Here is a 22,578-nt window from a genome sequence, read left to right as displayed (position 1 = left end):
CAACATTGCACAGGGAGACCCAGTGAGACTCAACATTGCACAGGGAGACCCAACACTGCATAGGGAGACCCAATGAGACCCAGCATTGCATAGGGAGACCCAGTGTTGCATAGGAAGACCCAACACTGCATAGGGAGACCCAATAATGCACAGGGAGACCCAGTGAGACCCAGCATTGCACAGGGAGACCCAGTGAGACCCAGCATTACATAGGGAGACCCAGTATTGCATAGGGAGACCCAGTATTGCATAGGGAGACCCAGTATTGCACAGGGAGACCCAGTGAGACCCAGCATTACATAGGGAGACCCAGTATTGCATAGGGAGACCCAGTATTGCGCAGGGAGACCCAGTGAGACCCAGCATTACATAGGGAGACCCAGTATTGCATAGGGAGACCCAGTATTGCACAGGGAGACCCAGTAAGACCCAGCATTACATAGGGAGACCCAGCATTACATAGGAAGACCCAGTATTGCATAGGGAGACCCAGTATTGCACAGGGAGACCCAGTGAGACCCAGCATTGCATAGGGAGAACCAGTGAGACCCAGCATTGCATAGGGAGACCCAGTGAGACCCAGCATTGCATAGGGAGACCCAGTGAGACCCAGCATTGCATAAGGAGACCCAGCATTGCACAGGGAGTCCTTACATTGCATAGGAAAAACCAGCATTGCATAAGGAGACCCAGTAAGACCCAGAATTGCACAAAGAGACCCAGTGAGAACCAGCATTGCTCCCAGGCTCGGAGCCTCAACCTTCAATGGAGGTTCTTTGGTGCTCTAGCCCACTAAGAATTTTTACTCCACCCACTTATTTGTATAATATAATATAATGCAGACCAAGCAGGAACACCCACTCAAAAACACATTAACCCTGTATTATTTTTACACTTTCATGAATTTATACAGTCTGATTTGCTTAAATTTCCCAATCAGCCAATAAGATCTCCATGCTTGTTAGGAACACAAATGCAAAGTCCCATTCTCTACATGTAACCATTCCAACACATGGGTCACACTGGCTATCAGGAATGGCATGTTGGCTCTCAGAAGCAGCCTTAGCGTTTAACCCCATCCTCACCTGGAATGACCGAGATTGTTTTCAAAGCTCGAAGTACTCTGAACGTTCTCAAAGCAGAAACATTGCCCAGGTCCACAAACTCAGTTGCATATCTGTAGAACCAAACCATAGTTACTTGAGGCAAAGAGATGGAGGAAGTCAATGCATGAATAGAAATAGGGTCAATTATTACTGCATATCTCCCAAGATGCCCAATTTGAAAAGTATGGAATTTAGGCCACGCCCTGATTCAACCAAACCACAAAAGTTATGCTTTTATGCTTCAAAACACGCCCACTTTCCAATAAGCCCACCTCTTGTTAAAGGGCCAGCTGGAAGGTATCCAACTGATTAACCAATTATTTTCTCCTTAATGGGAACATATCCCTAAACTAGAAGCTGCTCTTTTAGGAGTATGGATAGAACAGACAATATAATTAATCTCTATTTAGTTATTTCACTTGAGAGCATGGGCAGCACAGAATATATATAAATACTTATACATTTATGAAGTTTGAGATTGTGGGTAGCATAGAAATAGAGGGAGGGGCTATATTATTGGAAGAATTGGCCCTAAAGAATTTTTTGGTTCTTCTGTTGTGTCTCTGTCGTAGGAATGCACCAAATCCAGAGTTAGATTTTAGATTTGCCTGAATAGGGAATTGTCCAAAATGCCTCTTGTCATTTATGTGAATGTAACCCCAAGGGGCAGATTTATCAAAAGAAGAGTTTAGAGCTTAATACCCAAAGTTTTTATGGTGAACTCTAAGGGGCAGATATACTAAAACTCTATCATTTCTCATTTTTATTTTAAAATTCGACTAAACTCATATTCTCAAATGGCATTTACTACAAAAATCCGAAAAAAATGAATAGTTTGTGCGAGACAAACTGCGACTTTTTAGAATTGTCGCTGTCAACTCGAAATTCTGGAGTTGTTGCACCAAAAACCTCTATTTTATCGAATTGTCACACAAAAACAGTGTCAAAATTCCAAAAGACAAAAGAAGGATCTTCAAGGGAAGGAAAGAAACCTCTGTCACTGACTTCTACATGATCAGGTGGCGAATTGTTGGATTCAGATTTTTAGCCCTTTGGTTCCAAATTACGGAAAGGCCATCTCCCATAGACTCCATTATAAGCAAATAATTCAAATTTTTAAAAATGATTTCCTTTTTCTCTGTAATAATAAAACAGTACCTGTACTTGATCCCAACTAAGATATAATTACCCCTTATTGGGGGCAGAACAGCCCTATTGGGTTTATTTAATGGTTAAATGATTCCCTTTTCTCTGTAATAATAAAACAGTACCTGTACTTGATCCCAACTGAGATATAATTACCCCTTATTGGGGCAGAACAGCCCTATTGGGTTTATTTAATGGTTAAATGATTCCCTTTTCTCTGTAATAATAAAACAGTACCTGTACTTGATCCCAACTAAGATATAATTACCCCTTATTGGGGCAGAACAGTCCTATTGGGTTTATTTAATGGTTAAATGATTCCCTTTTCTCTGTAATAATAAAACAGTACCTGTACTTGATCCCAACTAAGATATAATTACCCCTTATTGGGGCAGAACAGCCCTATCGGGTTTATTTAATGGTTAAATGATTCCCTTTTCTCTGTAATAATAAAACAGTACCTGTACTTGATCCCACCTAAGATATAATTACCCCTTATTGGGGCAGAACAGCCCTATTGGGTTTATTTAATGGTTAAATGATTCCCTTTTCTCTGTAATAATAAAACAGTACCTGTACTTGATCCCAACTAAGATATAATTACCCCTTATTGGGGCAGAACAGCCCTATTGGGTTTATTTAATGGTTAAATGATTCCCTTTTCTCTGTAATAATAAAACAGTACCTGTACTTGATCCCAACTAAGATATAATTACCCCTTATGGGGGCAGAACAGCCCTATTGGGTTTATTTAATGGTTAAATGATTCCCTTTTCTCTGTAATAATAAAACAGTACCTGTACTTGATCCCAACTAAGATATAATTACCCCTTATTGGGGCAGAACAGCCCTATTGGGTTTATTTAATGGTTAAATGATTCCCTTTTCTCTGTAATAATAAAACAGTACCTGTACTTGATCCCAACTAAGATATAATTACCCCTTATTGGGGCAGAACAGCCCTATTGGGTTTATTTAATGGTTAAATGATTCCCTTTTCTCTGTAATAATAAAACAGTACCTGTACTTGATCCCAACTAAGATATAATTAATCCTTATTGGAGGCAAAACCATCCTATTGGGTTTTTTCAATATTTAATATGATTTTTAGCAGACTTAAGTTACGGAGATTCAAATTACGGAAAGATCCCTTATCCAGAAAACCCCAGGTCCCGAGCATTCTGGATAAGAGGTCCAATACCTGTATTAGGTTGATGTCCGACGGAGCAAGTTAGTCACCCCGATAAATCTCTGCTACCGTGGACGACTAACCGGGCCAAAATGCCTTTCCACCGGCTACAATAGGAGTTGTCAGTGGAAAGGCCTATGCATCATTTTGGCTTTCCAAAGCATTGGGCAGGCCTTTTCACCAGCAACAACAGGAGCAAGAAAGGCCTACACATCACTTTGGCGCAGTTAGTCGCCTGCAGTAGGGACATCAGATTTAAGCTCTAAACTCACAGGAAATAGACATTTGGGGCATAAAAACAGCCTGCACAAGCAGCTTCCATTCATGTTAATGATAAGAGGCATTGGGAGGGGGAACTGGGTGAAATGCTACTTGAGCATTAACCCTTTGAGTGATAGCTCTCTTTTCACATCATAGGGGTCATCTGCAACGACCCTCACCCCAGACTCAAGTGGTAGAGCAAAAACACACCCCTATTGCTTAATCTGGCATATGGGGGTCTGGTTGCTAATGTTGAGTTGGAAATCTGGTGCTAGGTACAGAAAACTGTGCTCCCTTATTTTAGTTTTAGGGGATAAGAAGGGGTGCCTACACGCCTTCTCCTTGCCCACCCTACATAAATACAACATTGCCAAAAGCAGGCAGTACTGTATTCACGGGGGGAATCCACGTCTCTCTGACCCATAATGGAGGGCAGAAATTCCGAGGAGTGCAGGGTGCAAAGTGTGAAAAATGTGCTGGTTGCACCCAAGTTTTGCACTTTGCCAAGTAAATTATCCCTTGTGTGTTGCCAATAGTCATGCATGGAAATGTAGAAAATATGGCGCTGGAATGCTGGTACTTTGTTGGGAGCACTGCAGATTCTACCGTGCCTGGCAACTAAAGGGTTAAGGTGGTTGCCCAGAGAAGAAACAATACAGCAGGTAAGCCCTGTGCATAAAGATGATGGGAATAAAGTGAAAAGACATTTATTTGGTTTGGGAGCACATAAATCTGATTTCTACTACTTTGCAGTGCTGATAATAGCTCCCGGCTGTTTGTTTGCCTCTGTGTAGGGAAGCCTGTAATTAGTGATAAGATTAATAGCAGCTAATTGGCCTAGAGATAAGGGCTGTCAAGTTTCCTATTCAAAAAGGGTTATCTTTCCCCTGGCAACATTCAGAGAGGCAAAAGGCTTACAATTTATTACCCCTGCTGCAAAATATTGCAAGTGTGTATAACTAAATGCCGAGCCGGGAGCTGGTAATAAATAGGCTGGCGGTATAGGAAACCCGGGGCTATATATTGAATGGGACTTATTAGGGTGCAAATTCTGTAAGTCGGGCTAATAAACTGTTAGCATTTGATACATTAGTTGATACAGACAATAGTTGTCTTCATTAGAGTTTAAAGGGGAAGGAAAGCTTCAATCAATGGGGTGCCTAACTTGAAGTGATTTAGACTTTCCTTCTCCTTAAGGAGCATACTCAAGGGGGTCTGAAGCTACTGTTACCCCATTATTTACTCATACTGTGACTCTGATGTGCCCTCTTTCATTGTTGTTGAAGCAGTGATACTGGGCTTAATTAGACTCAATAGCCTGGGACCCCAGTATAAATAAATATATATGTAAATATAATAAGTATAAGTAATAAGTATAAATAAACAGTCTATGGGGTCTTTGAACTACCCTCAAACCCAACATCAAAGCTGCAGCAGCAGTGGTACAAGGCATAGGGGTGGCTAATAAGTAAATGTGGACTGAACGGGTCCAAGAATTCCTGTTAAAACCAGGAGCAGGTCAGTATCCCATCTAAAGGGCTGACTTATTAACCCTAATTTAATGTTATTCTATAAAGCCAACAGCATGGGGTCACCATAAGTGACAGACTTACTGTGCTGCATACTCTAATGAGAAAGAATCATACTTACGCCATAACAATAACACTGAAATCCAGCCAGTTCCATGGGTCTCGCAGAAACGTGAATGGCTTCAAGCAAAATCCTCGCGCCAGTATTTTTATCATTGATTCAAAAGTATAAATGCCAGTGAAAGTGTACCTGGGTAAATAGAAGTAAAAACAAAAAAGATAAGTCAATGATGGGTAATGGGTAGGCCAATAAATGGAACCCAACTGGGACGCCAGGCGTAGTAGTGATTTGGGCTCAATAATTTCACAGCCAGTGAAGTGTCTCTGCATAAGATCAGTTGCCCTGGGCCCTGCCTATAGTGGTACATACAATAGCTACAAGTAGTGATGAGCGAATCTGTTCCGTTTCGCTTCGCCGAAAAATTCGCGAAGCTTTCAAAAGATCCGCGAAACGGCGGAAAATTAGTGAAACGGCGAAAATGTTGTGCGACAAAAAAAATTGTCGCCCGCAACTATTCTTTTGTTGCCCGCGGCTATTGTTTCGTCGCCCGCAGCTATTATTTTGTCGCGCGGCTATTGTTTCGTCGCCCGCGGCTATTATTTTGTCGCGCGGCTATTGTTTCATCGCCCGTGGCTATTATTTTGTCTCACGATATTGTTTCATCGCTCGCGGCTATTGTTTAGTCGCACAGCTATTATTTCGTCGCATGGCTATTCTTTTGTCGCCCGCGGCTATTATTTTGTCGCGCGGCTATTCTTTTGATGCCCGTGACTATACTTTTTTGACGCCGGCAACAATTTTTGGACGTGCGGCAAATTTTTCCGCGGCGAATCCATGCCTGGCGAAACATTTCGCCCATCACTAGCTACAAGGCACCAGTAAGGTATAGGAAAAGTAGTGGCAATAGGGCAAGATAGTGACAGCAACATTTATATCAGTGTTGCCCAACCCAGCTGAAAGCTGCTGCACGTGCTGGGTTTCAACAAGGAAACTGTCATATGGCACAAAGGGGATGGCACTTAGAAGTGCATGCAGTTTTGTGCCCAGCACGATGGCCACTATCAGTAAATGAGGCCCCAGAATGTGCAGTTTTGATGTTTGCAGTCAAACTTCAATATTCAAAATCAGGGATCAGAATCCAGGGACTTATCCACCGTTTAGCCATGAAAAGACCCAGCCGGGCACCTGACAGCTATCATGTCTGAGGGCCTGACAGCTTCAATAGCCTAAACAAACAGTTATAATTCAGTCTGCCTGCACTTGTTTGCACAGCAATTCATTTGTTTGTACAGAAATCATCTATTGCCATTTATTTAGTGTCACACATAGGAAATTGGATTAGACCAATGGTTCCCAGACTATAGAGCTGCCCCCTAGGGCGGAGCTTGGGGCAGTAATGATAGACCAATCTCTCCAAAATGCCTTTCCACTGGCAACAAAGGGAATCACTGGTGGAAAGGCCTACACATCACTTCAGTTTTCCAAAGTTGTGCAAAGTTGCCTTTGGGGAGAATGCCTATTGGCTTTCCTGAAACCCATTTGGTGTGAGCTTTGAGGAGAATGCCTATTGGCTTTCCTGAAGGCCTGCTGGGGTGAGATTTAGGGAGAATGCCTACTGACTATCTTGAAGGCCAGTTGGGGCGAGATTTGGGGAGAATGCCTATTGGCTTTCCTGAAGGCCAGTTGGGGTGAGATTTGGGGAGAATGCCTACTGACTATCTTGAAGGCCAGTTGGGGTGAGATTGGGGAGAATGCCTATTGGCTTTCCTGAAGGCCAGTTGGGGTAAGATTTGGGGAGAATGCCTACTGACTATCTTGAAGGCCAGTTGGGGTGAGATTGGGGAGAATGCCTATTGGCTTTCCTGAAGGCCAGTTGGGGTAAGATTTGGGGAGAATGCCTACTGACTATCTTGAAGGCCAGTTGGGGTGAGATTGGGGAGAATGCCTATTGGCTTTCCTGAAGGCCAGTTGGGGTAAGATTTGGGGAGAATGCCTACTGACTATCTTGAAGGCCAGATGGGACGATATTTGGGGAGAATACCTATTGGCTTTCCTGATGCTGAGTAGGAGTGAGATTTGGGGAGAATGCCTATTGACTATCTTGAAGGCCAGATGGGGTGAGATTTGGGGAGAATGCCTATTGGCTTTCCTGAAGGCCAGTTTGAGTGAGATTTGGGGAGAATGCCTATTGGCTTTCCTGAAGGCCAGTTGGAGTGAGATTTGGGGAGAATGCCTATTGGCTTTCCTGAAGGCCAGTTGGAGTGAGATTTGGGGAGAATGCCTACTGACTATCTTGAAGACCAGTTGGGGTGAGATTTGGGGAGAATGCCTATTTGCTTTCCTGAAGGCCAGTTAGGGTGAGCTTTGGGGTAAATACTTATTTGATCCCCTATTCTAGACAATCTTGGATTTATGGATAATATGTCGGGACATGGCCCTAAATGGCAGAGGAAGCACCCAACTGATTATGTGAAGAGCTGACCTAATTGCAGAACCAAAGCAGCCCCAGAAAAGCCAGGAAAGCCACAGTTGGATGAAGCCCCTCAGCAAATTGCAAGTGATGCAGGGAAGTTAAAGCTAAGTATGTGTCTCAGCTGACATCTGTTTGTGTCTTGCCTCACAGGGGGGCAATCTGACACATTAAGGACTGCTTTTCTCTTGCTGAGCGGCCACTCCTCATGTGACATTAGCTTAGGTGGTCTTTCTAACACCTCACTGATATACAGTCATTTGCATTTTCAGAAGCCAATTAACCTGCCTATATGGTTCAGAGCGAGGGAGGAAACCAAAGTACCCAAGGAAACCCACACACCCTCAGTAGGATAGCAGAACAATATAATACAGGACAAGGAAAGATTAATTGATTGGGAGGGGTGCCAAAAAGTTAAGGTCCCCATACACTGGCAGATCCACTCGCTTGGCGATGTCGCCAAGCGAGCGGATCTTCTCCCGATATCCCCACCTACGGGTGGGCGATATTGGGAGAATCCAGGGTAATCTGATCGTTTGGCCCTGGGGCCAAACGATCGAATTACAATAACGGGCATAGGAGAAGTCGGTCCAGGGACCGTATCAACGAGCCATGCGGTCCCCAATCCGACTAGATTTTATAACCTGCCCGATTGATATCTGGCCGATTTCAGGAAGTCGGAAGTGCCCATACACAGGCCGATTAGCTGCTGAATCAGTCCAAGGGACCGATATCGGCAGCTACTATCGGCCCGTGTATGGGGACCTTTAGGCACCTCTGGTCAACTAAGCACCAAAACCACTGGTTTAGTAGCAATGATACAGCAGTTTAGCTGACCAACTGCCAATGTATGACCCCATGCACCTTTAGGCTCACTGATCCCATGGTTTGGCTAGCAGGTTGGTCACACAGCATACAAAGCAGCCCATGCAAAGTGCATCCATATCCCCTAAGGATACCAGAAATAACCCTGCAACCAACCCACAGAACCCTAATGAGTAGTAGCTAGTATTATATATAAAATGATTTTATGCTAATGGAACTGAGGTCACGGTGCCGTTGCTATTGTGAGGACGTTTTTTTTTTGTGATGAAAGATTTATGTCGGAGATACCCGGGGTGATCCTATATCTGTCATGCACCTTTTCTCTCTGTCAATGCAAGTTTCTTTGTGGTTTCCAGCGGCTGTCATCAGCGCCGGAAACAGCCCCAGTAACTGCACGGGCCAGATAGACAGATCAATAGATGAATGCACCGGCGCTTCCAAAGGCTATTTAAGGTGTCATAAGTGAAGCTGAAAGCACTGGAGAAAGGTCGACAGGTAGGTTTTTTAGAACCTACTTAATTCTGATCCATTTAATGGGACCCCCCTTCCCCTAGTAGGGGCAGATTACTAATCCACGAATCCGAATCCCGAAAGGGAAAAAATCATATTGGAAACGAAAATTTTGCGTTTTTTTTTTTTTTGTCACCGTCGCGATTTTTCGTATTTTGCGCGACTATTTCGTCGCCGTCGCGATTTAACCAATCCGATTTTTTTTCGACAGCGAAAAATATACAAAAAAGTTGCAACAGCGACAAAAAAATTGCGGGACATACGAAAAAGTCACGACGGCGACGAAAAAGTCACAAAAATACCAATCATTGCAAAAAAATGCATTCGGACACCTTCGGACCGTTCGTGGATTAGTAAATCTCCCCCCTAGTGTGAAAATTAAGTTAAATATTTAACCATAAGCCTATGGTTGTGTGGTTAGTTATACTGATTATAATACACAAGAGCTTTGATTATCCTGTAAATGATATCCTTATAAACTGTGCTTAGTGATGTCATCAGTTATAATCGGTGCTTAGTGATGTCATTCTGTAAAATATATAAATATTAGAAGTCCCCTCAGAGTTCCGTGACCTGTATAAAAGCACTTAACCTGCGGCCTTGTGCCTTTATATGGTCATGGAACTGCTGTGTGGTTTATAATATTTCTATATTTTACAAAAAGGGCTACATTGTTCACAAAAAAAATCTCAGATATGTAAGGGCCAATAAATTCTTCAACAAAAATGATTCTCAATAGACAGATCAATAGCCAGTTATCAGCCTAAAATGGGATTGCCTACAGCAGAATGCAGATATATACATATATTTATATCATGTTTCAGTATGTACGTGAGTGTATAACAGAAGGACAAATGACACATACTTGTTTCTATTTAGGTTGTTGGGGCAATTAAAGCTGCTTTCACCATTTCCATAGCCTAAAGCCCAGTATATAGATTTATTTTTCTTTTAAAGCATTGTTGTCCTTTTAACTCCCTGGCCGTGGCATTGTTCCCCTTTGCATTTAGTTCAGTTACATTTTAACCTGATGTGATGAAAATTGATTAGTCTGGGGGGGCACAGAGAAAGACTATGCTTTAACCACCTAAGTGCCAGATTAACTCAGTTTGGTGTCACAAATCATAGGAAGTGAGTGCTGTATTGTTGGTGGCAGAGGTGACACTAAAGATACACATGTATGGGATATGCACCCCCAGGAGGAAAACGTGTTTAGGGACGATTGCTCTGAGTAGCAGTGAAAACTTTATCTCTATGGCTAGGTTTGTACAGAATTAACTTTGATTATATTCCCTATAACAAATGAGGATGAAGAAGCTGCAACTGTTGAGGGGCGGAGATATAAGGTTGAAGACCTTAGGGCAGGGAACCCCAACCTTTTATACCCGTGAGCCACATTTAAATGGAAAAAGTGTTGGGGAGAAACACAAACATGGAAAAGGTTCCTGGGGGTGCCAATGAGAGCTATAATTGGCTACTTAATAGCCCCTATGTGAACTGGCAGCCTATAGAAGGCTCTGTTTGGCATTATACTTGGTTTTTATGCAATCTAAACTTGCCTCCAAATCAAGAATTCAAAAATAAGCCCCTGCTTTGAGGCCACTGGGAGCAACATCCAAGGGGTTGGGGAGCAACATGTTGCTCACGAGCCACTGGTTGGGGATCACTGCCTTAGGGTGAAGACACACAGTAGCAGCTACTTGTCATGGCTACTAAAACAAACAATGCTGATCATTTACTGATAATTGTTTCTACGTGTGTTTTAGCAGAGGGAATTCTCAGTATTGTCTATGGCAGGGTATTTTTTTGGTGTTTAGTAGTCGTGAAAAAATAGCTGCTACTTAGTAGCTTTGTGTGTCTTCCCCCTTATATCTCGGGCGAAGACACATGGAGCTAATTAGTAGCAGCTACTTGTCATGGCTACTAAACGCCAGAAATAACCCTGCCATAGACAATACTGAGAATTGCTTCTGCTAAAACACACGTAGAGACAGTTATCAGTAAATGATCAGCATTGTCTGTTTTAGTAGCTATGACAAGTAGCTGCTACTAGTAGCTCTGTGCGTCTTCGCCCTAAGGGCTGTGGCACATGGGGAGATTAGTTGCCACGCAACAAATCTCCCTTGTTGCGGGCGACTAATCTCCCGAAATGCTTTCCCACCGGCGAAAATGTAAATCGCCGTTGGGATGGCATACGCAGTATCGCGATTTCCCGAAATCTTGAAAGTTGCCTTGTGTCACAGCCCTAAAGGGGACCAGGGGGCACTGAACGATAAGCACTTTTAATATGTGTTCAGTATAGACAGCAGAATTTTAACATTATTTGCAGCTGTATTTTTTTTAATGATTTAATTATGTTTGCTTTGCAGTTCTCCTTATTTGGTTGTTTGGTTGCTAGGGCTTTATTATCCTAGCGACCAAGCAGCTAGGATTTTTTGTTTCTTCAAAACAGAAGATATTAAAGAAGAAGGAAAGAAATCAGCTATTAAAAAAAAAAAAAAAAAGAAGAACAACAAAACTGAAACCTCACAGTCAATCTATCATTTGGTTGCCAGGGTTAGTGACCCCCAGTAACCAGGCAGCAGTTTGAAAAGAGCCAGGGTAGGAAGGGAAAATAATTTAAAAGCCATACATAATAAATAATGAAGAACAACTTGAAAAGTATAATATAATAGAATATTAAAAGTGCACTTCCCTGCCAGGCACTTTATATGAAAATGACAGCCCTGCAGCCACACAGTGCCCTGTTAGAGCGCCTGGGATGTGGCGCAGGAAGGTGTGTGGGAGTCTATGGGCCTGTGTGTGAGCGCTCCTTGCCGGCTTACTAATTCCTATCTGCATCGGAATCTCCTCCTGGAACATTGAAATGCAGTACAGAGTGTGCCCAGTACCCCCGGGGGGCAATGCATAACAAGCTCAGGCTTTCTGCTTATTCAATGATGTTCCCACTGATACACTATTAAGTACGGCGCTGCTTAAAGGAAAACTTAGGCCATAGCAAAAATCCCCAGCTGTGACATACAAGCGTGTTGTGTAATATTTACCAGTTTGTGGGTAAAAATACGTCTAAATAATATTCCATAACAGTGACAAGTGCAAGGATTGTCAGAGGGATGGGGGAGCTTGTTTACATTACGCCCTTCACTTCACTTGGCCCGACTCTGTGCTGCCCCGGCCAATCCAATTACATGGGAATCAGACTGTATGCAGGTAACTGGTCACCACACTAGAGGGATTTACAACCTAGTTGGGGGCCCCGGCCTTATGACTAGATAGGGACACATTTGGGTAGATTACCTTTTTCTGCCCCACTAGATACTTCTGGAAGCACATCTTGAAGGTCAGTTAGAGCAAGATTGTTGGTGACCAATTAAGCTGGCCATATACGTGATACGGTTTGGACAAATTGCAAAGGTCCTATCAGCTCGTACTGTGGGAACATAGAACCTGTCGGGCCAGGAACACATCAATGAACCAATAAGGTCAATGTACTGATAACAGGATTTTCAAACCTGCTTGATAAATATTTAACTGATCTTCGTCCAGATATGGGTCGGGCAGGCAGTCCCAAGTGCCCTAAGCACAGCCCAGTAAGTTGTCAACTGGGTCTGGATGCCCACATCTTTTTTTGTCACCCATGTCCTTTTTTGTCGCCTGCGTTTTTTTTACCGTGGCCGTGCCTATTTTGGCGTGGCTGTGCCCAACAATTTGACACGACCGTGACTTTATTCGATGCGAGACAAATTTTTCTGCACCAAATTTTTGCAGAAATTTCATTAAATAATTCGCCAATGGCGAAATGTAGAAATTCGCTGCAAATCCATGCCTGGTAAAAAAAATTCTCTCATCACTACTGTCTTGTATTAAAAAAAGGGCATTGACTCAAGGGATGAGAACATAATTTTGCCGCTTTATAGGTCCCTGGTAAGGCCTCACCTTGAGTATGGGGGGCAGTTTTGGGCTCTAGTCCTTAAGAAGGATATTAATGAGCTGGAGAGAGTGCAGAGACTGCAACTAAACTGGTAAAGGGGATGGAAGGGTTAAACTATGAGGTGAGACTGTCAGGGTTGGGGTTGTTTTCTCTGGAAAAAAAGGTGCTGAGTTCATTTGGAAGGGTTGAACTTGATGAACTTCGGTCTTTTTTCAACCCAACTTAACTACGTAACTATGTAACCTTAGGTGGGTTACTATCAGAAAGGCAGATACCAAATTTAGAAAGGGAAAAATCCTGTGTTTATTGTGTCACACATGTAGCACTGCTGGTTCTGACTCTTGAAACAATGTAGCCTGGCATGCTTCTTCAGAGCTCTGTTGATTAGCTGGCTTCTGCTACATTGCTTCAAAGGACAGAGACTGCTTTCAGTATTATTTACAGTGACAACTTCAGCACCAATGCAAGCGAGCAATTTAAATACATCTGGAAGCTGCTTAGCATTACATTCTCTTCCATTAGGCAAAATGTTTTTTTTCAATTAAGCAGAAAATCTGAATCCAGAAGGTGTGCATGTAACAGCCTTACATAAGGAAGTCTATTTCAGCTGAGAGAGTGAAGAAAACTGCAAGCGGCCCAGTTTGCCATCTCCATAAGCTCCGGTGGGGTTTGGCTAATGAACACATTACCTTTTCTGCTCGCGGCACGGATCCTGAGAGCTGTGATTGTGTTGTTCTGGGCTGACAATGAAATGACAGAGTCGGTTACATGCTAAATGCTCATGAATCACTGCCGTTCCCATACAGAACAATGGCAAGGCGTCGGTGAATTAGCACTGCCACAAGGAAACATTAGTACGGCTCTTAGCAAAACACGCTTCCGTGTGCCTGAAAACCTTGGGCAAAAATCATTACGTTGCAGAGAGTCTCAGCCTGGCAGTGTCGGACTGGGATGCCCACCAGAAAACCTCTCCAAAATTATTTCTACTCCTCTCCCCATTCAACCTCTTTATTCCCCCTGTATCTTGTTATTATCACTCCATCTTTTTAGCCTTGTTGTTTTCATACAGAAATAGGGAATGACCACGGAATAGGCCAAGAGGTTAGGAGCAGAAGGGACCACTGACTCCTGGCCCACCGGGAGTTTTCCTGGTATCCCTGAGGGCCAGTCCGACACTGTGGGAGTGGCACTTGGTGGCAGGCAGTGGGCTTCATGTCATGTTGTGGCAGTTAGATATTGCAGGTGATGCCCAGTAAGATTCAGTAAGCTTTGCCGCTGAACAAATATGGGCACACATGCCATGTCCCATGTAATCTCACTCATGCCTCTATAACATTATCAGAACCAAGGCTTTCATACTTCTATCAGCACTAATGCTCCCATAACCCTAGTAGCACTGATGTTCCCAAAGCACTGCAAGTACTCATGCCTCTATAGCAATATCAGAACCAAGGCTTTCATACTTCTATCAGCACTAATGCTCCCATAACCCTAGTAGCACTGATGTTCCCATAGCACTGCAAGTACTCATGCCTCTATAGCATCAGAACTGATGTACCCCTGGCACTATAGGCACTGACATTCCCAGCAATGATACTAACATAGCACTCAGCATCATCACTTGTGCTCCAATAACTGTATTAGCAACAATACTCCTGTAGTTCTATTAAAGGAAAACTTAACCACCAAACAAGCTCATATGTAAAACCCTGCTTCACATAAATAAATCATTTTCATATAAATATACTTTTTTAGTAGTATGTGCCATTGGGTAATCCTAAATAGGAAACTGCCATTTGAAGAATTAAGGGGCACTGGGATAATAGGACTCACATAGTGTCAGACTGGGACCTCAGGGGCCACCAGAAAACCTTAGACCATAGGCCCACTCTCTAGACATTTTTCGTCCTTTTCTTACCCAACCTCTTTATTCTCCTAGTCTCTTTTATTTACATGCTAGCATCTATTCTTCCATCTATTTCTCCTCTTTGTTCCCATTCAGAAATAGGGAATGACCATGAAACAGGCCAAATGGTCAGGAGCAGGAGGGCCCACTGACACTTGGACCTACCGGGAGTTTTCCTGGTATCCAGGTGGGCCAGTCTGACACTGGACCCACAGACCATCACTAAATGGCAGCTCAAGGGAAAGGATGTTAAAGGGCAATATTTCCTGATATCTATACTCCAGTGCCAAGCCTAACCGGCTAGGTGCCCTAGGCAACCAGATTGGCAACCTTACCCCCACTGGCTGGGCAAGTGCCAGCATGCACACTCACAACTGGGGAGGGACAGGAGGCAGCACGGTGTGGGCAGAAATGGCCCCAGAAAATGGGCACCTTACGCACTTGCCTCTAGAGGCAGCCCTGGCCAGCACCGGTGCTTCCATTTCGCTTCCAGGACTGATGCTCACATAGCACCATTAGTACCAATACTACTAGTTATACAGATGATCCCGCTGAGCTCACTACTGAACTGCACACTATCACATTACAGCACTTGATCCACTGTTAGGGGGCTCCCTGAAGATGCCTAATGCAGATCCTAATTGCAAGGGTCACTTTCACCCTGCGGTTACAGTAAACTGCATTAACGGGAAGGGAGATCCACTTGGACAGAATAGCAACACTGCCTTTCAGAAGTATTTATTTACATGCGTCTTTCATTAAAGGGGAACTCCACCCAAAAATGAAAAAATCAACTTTCCAATATACATTCATTTAAATATTCCCAGTGGTTTTAAGGGTGAAGACACACGGAGCTACTAGTAGCAGCTACTTGTCACGGCTACAAAAATAGACAATTCTGATCATTTACTGATAATTGTCTCTACTTGTGTTTTAGCAGAGGCAATTCTTAGTATTGGCTATGGCAGGGGATTTTCTGGCTTTTGTATCTGTGTCAAGTAGCTGCTACTAAGTAGCTCCATGTGTCTTTACCCTTAGGATAAGGACCCATGGAGCGGGTTGCCGTGATAGATCTTTGCTATGGCAGGCAACTAACCACTCCGAAATGGCTTTCCACATGCAACATTAGGAATCACGGTGGAAAGTCCGTCTCCTCACTTACCGGAAGTTGCTGAAGGAGGAAACTTTGTACGACTTTAGAATATGGAAGCAATGTGAAGGGCTTTCCACCAGTGACTCCTATTGTTGCCAGTGGAAAGCCATTTTGGAGCAGTTAGTCACTGGTGATAGCCGCTCCAAAATACAGTAAGTGTAATGCTATTGAAAATCTACCTGGATGTTTATAATCTCTGCCCTGCTTTGTTCTGACTTCTGAAACAATGTAGCCGGCTCATCAATAGACTACTGAGACAACTGATTTCTGTTACAAATACTCCATTTAAATATGCTCTTTAAAGAGTCCCAAATAAAGTCTTATCACATGTACTGGTGAGTTGAGATACAAAAGACAAGACCAACGCAAATGATCCATGTGTCCCATACAAATCTAGTGCTTGGACGGCTGCTGCCGCGTGTCTGTAACATAACTCTGACTATTTCAATCACATCTTTTATTACGGCATGGCTGCCAGTTGGATTGTCATTCCTGGCTGGGATTCTGACTCTGCACACAGGAGATATTTAATGCTCACCGTCACCTGGGGTGCTTTTCTTTCTATTGGATGACAGTGACAAGATAAGCCAAGGCGCTTCAAAGGCAGCAGATGGCTGTCATTATCATATTGCCGAGCCGTAGGAAACCTTTGTTAGGGCGAGTGAAACAAGCCAAATGAGTAATTTCGCTGATGGCTTCTCAGTGGTATGTAATACTCATAATATGGGTTTAAATGTAAATAAAAGCAAAACAATATTGACGGGGGGGGGGTTAAGCCTTGATAAATCTAGGAGCCAACTGCATTAAATGCAATATAATACCTTCCCCAACTGTACATTACATAGGGAATAATGTACTATAACCAATAAGGGCGTTAAAAGTCAACACGTGGCAAGTAATTCAGCTAATTGGTCAGTTTCTGAACTGTACTGACCACAGATAAAACATAACTTTTTACTGTTATTAAAGATAGAGAGAGATAGATAGATAGATAGATAAATAGAGATAGATAGATAGATAGATGATAGATAGATAGATAGATAGATAGATGATAGATAGATAGATAGATAGATAGATAGATAAATAGAGATAGATAGATAGATAGATAGATAGATAGAGATAGATAGATAAATAGAGATAGATAGATAGATAGATAGATAGATAAATAGAGATAGATAGATAGACAGATAGACGGATAGATAGATAGATAGAGATAGATAGATAGATAAATAGAGATAGATAGATAGATAAATAGAGAGAGATAGATAGATAGATGATAGATAGATAGATAGATAGATAGAGATAGATAGATAGATAAATAGAGATAGATAGATAGAGAGAGAGAGAGAGATAGATAGATAGATAGATAGATAGATAGATAGATAGATAGAGATAGATAGATAGATAGATAGATAGAGATAGATAAATAGAGATAGATAGATAGATAGATAGATAGATAGATAGATAGATAGAGATAGATAGATAAATAGAGATAGATAGATAGATAAATAGAGATAGATAGATAGATAAATAGAGATGGATAGATAGATAGACAGATAGACGGATAGATAAATAGATAGATAGATAGATAGATAGATAGAGATAGATAGATAGATAGATAGATAGATAGAGATAGATAGATAAATAGAGATAGATAGATAGATAGAAAGATAGATAGATAGAGATAGATAGATAGATAGATAGATAGATAGATAGATAGAGATAGATAGATAAATAGAGATAGATAGATAGATAAATAGAGATAGATAGATAGATAGATAGATAGATAGATGATAGATAGATAGATAGATAGATAGAGATAGATAGATAGATAGATATAGATAAATAGAGATAGATAGATAGATAGATAGAGATAGATAGATAAATAGAGATAGATAGATAGATAAATAGAGATAGATAGATAGATAGATAGATAGATAGATAGACAGATAGACGGATAGATAAATAGATAGATAGATAGATAGATAGATAGAGATAGATAGATAGATAGATAGATAGATAGAGATAGATAAATAGAGATAGATAGATAGATAAATAGAGATAGATAGATAGATAGATAGATAGATAGATAGATAGAGAGAGATAGATAGATAGATAGATAGATAGATAGAGATAGATAGATAAATAGAGATAGATAGATAGATAGATAGATAGATGATAGATAGATAGATAGATAGAGATAGATAGATAAATAGAGATAGATAGATAGATAGATAGATAGATATAGATAGATAGATAGAGATAGATAGATAGATAGATAGAGATAGATAAATAGAGATAGATAGATAGATAGATAGATAGAGATAGATAGATAAATAGAGATAGATAGATAGATAAATAGAGATAGATAGATAGATAAATAGAGATAGATAGATAGATAGATAGATAGATAGACAGATAGACGGATAGATAGATAAATAGATAGATAGAGATAGATAGATAGATAAATAGAGATAGATAGATAGATAGATAGATAGATAGAGATAGATAGATAAATAGAGATAGATAGATAGATAGATAAATAGAGAGATAGATAGATAGATAGATAAATAGAGAGATAGAAAGATAGATTTTGCACTAATAAAGGATAATATAGATTTGTTATAAAGTCCTGTGAGTGCTGTTTCCATTCCACAGTGCTATATCTTATATGAAACTCTGTATGTCCAGTGTATGAAACCCACTTATTGTACAGCGCTGCGGGATATGTTGGCGCTTTATAAATAAATGTTAATAATAATAATAATAATAATAATATATTGATAGATAGATAGATGATATATTTTTGGTTAAAGGAATTAAAGGAATGCTTTGCCTGTTATCCAATTACAGAAAGGCCATCGCCCATAGATTTCATTATAAGCAAATAATTCTAACTTTTAAAAATGATTCCCTTTTCTCTGTAATAATAAAACAGTACCTGTACTTGATCCCAACTAAGATATAATTACCCCTTATTGGGGCAGAACAGCCCTATTGGGTTTATTTAATGGTTAAATGATTCCCTTTTCTCTGTAATAATAAAACAGTACCTGTACTTGATCCCAACTAAGATATAATTACCCCTTATTGGGGGCAGAACAGCCCTATTGGGTTTATTTCATGGTTAAATGATTTTAGTAGATTTATAGTATGGAGATCCAAATGACAAAAAGACCCCTTATCTGGAAACCCCCAGGTCCTGAGCATTCTGGAAAACAGGTCCTATACCTGCATTTATCTTTCTATGCAATCCTTTACCTATTCATATTTCAGTAGCTCATTCAAATCACTGCCTAGTTGTTAGGGCAAATAAGACCTTAGCAACCAGATAACTGTAGAAATACCAAACTCGAGAGCTGCCAAACAAAACCTAAATAACTATAAAAACCCACAAAAAATACAAAAACAAAAAATTGCAAACTGTCTCCTATAATAAAATTTAATTTGTAGGTGAACTACCCATTTAAAAACTTTTGTTTGTGTGTCTTCAGTAAAGGAGAAGTAAACCAAATATAAATGATTGCATAATATACAATTATACAGAGGGAGCATGATATAGAATACTAACTGCACGATGCATCTAGGCATTCCATAAAGCAACAAGAATGTGGGGGAAACTGTCACAGCTAAAGAAGTGTATTAGCTTTACCTAAAATACCATTTTTCCTTCTACTCGCTGAGCAACCATGACATTTAAGGTGTAAAGTGACCCCACGACAGGGCATGTTCCTTCAGTGATGTTCCACTTATATGATGTTGTTAACTATGGAAGCCAGCTTGACTCCATTGTGGGAACCTCACCAATGTACTAAAAAATGGACTCTTTACCATCAGTTTGAACCTTGAAATGGTTCCCTCAGATCTACATCATGGCTGAAATAACATGGATTGTTCCCCCCCCCCCCACACTAAAGAATGAGGGATATCAGTAAAGCTTTGTTCTCTCCAGAGGTGGGGAGCGAGGCTTTGTGCTGGGAGATATAGTTGTGAGGATTGTAGAGCAGCCAACCTCAGATACCCCCGATGCTCGGAGCTGTCTGAAGATGCAATCTATAACCATTAATATACTCATACAAGGCGCCCAACCTTGAAGCTATGCTTTATTGCTTGTGAATGGCTCTCTGGGGACACGCTTGTCTTTCAGCAGAACTAAGTGGAATGCTTCTGAACATGCACGTCTTTGCCTAACACTGGAAATGACACAATGGTGACGAAGACCCTCCAACCCTCCCGACACGTCCCACAACAGCTTCACCTATCTAGAGAACCATAAAGAACCTCAATGCATGCCCGTTAGATTTCATAAGGTGATCAAACCGCCAATTAATGGGGATCAGGGGTGAGCACATTTTTTCAGCAGGTATAGATTGGCAGCGAAATTCCACATTTTGCCATTGGCAAAATCTTTTTAGCGAAACTGGCACAAAGATTTGCGGTGACAAAAATTTGCTGAGTGAGGAAAAAGTTGTGGTCACATACGAAAAAGTTGTGGTTGCATCAAAAAAAGACGCTGTCACGTCCAAAAAAGTTTAAAAAAGTTGCATTCACGTCAATATGTCGAACGGTACCTGCCATAGACAGTCACTATTTATTGTGCCTTCAAAGTGATGAAGGGGAAGACAGGACTAAGGGGACCTGGAAGGTAATGGAAGGGCTAGAAATCTGCAGTACCCGGCTGTGAAATTATGGGGCATATTATTATAGTGTGTAAGCCACGTCACCGGTGATGTAACCCATAGGAACCAAATAGATCTTTGCTTTTGTTTTCTAATTTTACTGATTGGTTGCTATGGGCAACATCACCATTGATGCTGGCTTACACACTATAATAAATATATATATAAAACATATATACAACATCATCTAGATTGTAAGCTCTACGGGGCAGGGACCTCCATCCCCTTGTGCCTTGACTCATAAATTATTGCAACTGTAACTTGTATTTATTGTTATACTGTGTATTTATCTATTATTTTCTTTAACCTCTGTCTGTATTAATGTATTCTACTGTACAGAGATACATACATAAGTAGCGCTTCATAAATAAAGATATACATACATATACAACAATCACAATCAATAATGATAGAGAGAGCTGGAAAAGATAGTTAAATAAAAGTCGGGATACTTACTCAACATACTTGAGCCATGCACTGGAGTCAGACATGGCCATAAACACGCAGTTTGTGAGAATAGTGCACATTATAAACATACTGAACAATGTGGAGAGAGAAGTTAAGGAAGAAAAAATACTATGGCTGATAATAAACGGCATAGACTGAGTTAACCAGTGGCCCTTGTGCTTTCTGCCTCCCATCATAGTGCTATAAAGGGGCCTATAAAATAGGAAGGTGAAAATCTGCAGTCACCGAACAGCAACCAATCAGAGGTTAGCTCTCATCAGTCTAGTGCAGTTAGAATACTCGAGTATAAGCCTAGTTTTTCAGCACCCAAAATGTGCTGAAAAAGTCACCCTCGGCTTATACTCGAGTCGGGTGCCATGGGTCCCTCCAGACTAGCACCCTCTGTCCTTTGTGTACAAATTAGGCCACCCGCAACCAGACCCTCCAGTGCCTGTTGTTTTTGTTGACCCTCTTCTCCACTTACAGAGCTAGTTTACTGTTTTTCTTTGAAATAAATATTTAAAAACATATACCCCACTGATGCCTCAATTAATGTTATTTTATTGATATTTATTTTGATTATTGAAACTTAGCAGTAGCTGCTGCATTTCCCACCCTAGGCTTATACTCGAGTCAATACGTTTTCCAGTTTTCCAGTTTTCTTAGGTAAAATTAGGTACCTCGGCTTATATTCGGATCGGCTTATACTCGAGTATATATAAGTGCATTGTTGGTTACTATATAGAGGAAAACCCTATACTAAGTAATAGTTATCCGTCCACCAAATCCAGACATTGGGCCAGTTCAGTGCGAAAAAGTTTTCTCGTAGTTTATCACATGAAAACTTATTGACAAGATTCAATTCGCGGAGAAAAAACTTTTCTCCTAATTCAATTCTAGTTTTTTTTCCTATAGACCTAGAATTCTGTCCATTAGTTTTCACATGATAAACCCTTTTCTCGCTGAATTAAATCTGGGCCTTTATTCCATAATTGTTACCAAATGAATTAGCCTCTTGTTACACGTTACACATAGCAACATGGTACAGGTCCAATCTCCTCTAGTGCCGCAAATATAAATATTTTCCTCTGTGAATGGAAGCCTGAATAATTACACTCAGTGGGATTTACCCTTTGGGCAATACACAAACAGGGCCCCTTAGGGACTGACTAGTTCTGAACACTGCATTCTACTAAAGCAAGTTGCCTTTAGGGGGTAAATAGGGGCAAGTACTGTAGGTAGGAAGAATGGGGCTTGCTGGAGATGGAGTTATATCAAGATGGTGTCATTACATTATAGATGGCCCCCTCTATTTTTTTTATAAATGAAGGTTAGACAGTCCTTTATGCACTGGTTCCCAACCCA

The 22,578-nt window shown here is 41.2% G+C and overlaps 1 protein-coding gene across 6 annotated transcripts in view; it reads right to left on the bottom strand.

Moving 5' to 3' along the window:
- Positions 1–22,578, bottom strand: part of scn5a (sodium channel, voltage gated, type V alpha subunit) — a 221,575-nt gene that overhangs the window by 139,831 nt on the left and 59,166 nt on the right. For all 6 annotated transcript variants that reach the window (XM_031904631.1, XM_031904628.1, XM_031904632.1 and 3 more), the window contains exons 4-6: positions 21,223–21,312; positions 5,353–5,481; positions 1,086–1,177 (exon numbers count right to left, since the gene is read on the bottom strand). In XM_031904631.1, the coding sequence (XP_031760491.1) occupies positions 1,086–1,177; positions 5,353–5,481; positions 21,223–21,312 (311 nt within the window). The remainder of the gene's footprint in view (positions 1–1,085; positions 1,178–5,352; positions 5,482–21,222; positions 21,313–22,578) is intronic.

This window comes from Xenopus tropicalis, chromosome 6, assembly GCF_000004195.4.
Source record: "Xenopus tropicalis strain Nigerian chromosome 6, UCB_Xtro_10.0, whole genome shotgun sequence".
Lineage (NCBI taxonomy): Eukaryota > Metazoa > Chordata > Amphibia > Anura > Pipidae > Xenopus > Xenopus tropicalis.
This window is presented reverse-complemented; position numbering and strand designations above follow the sequence as displayed.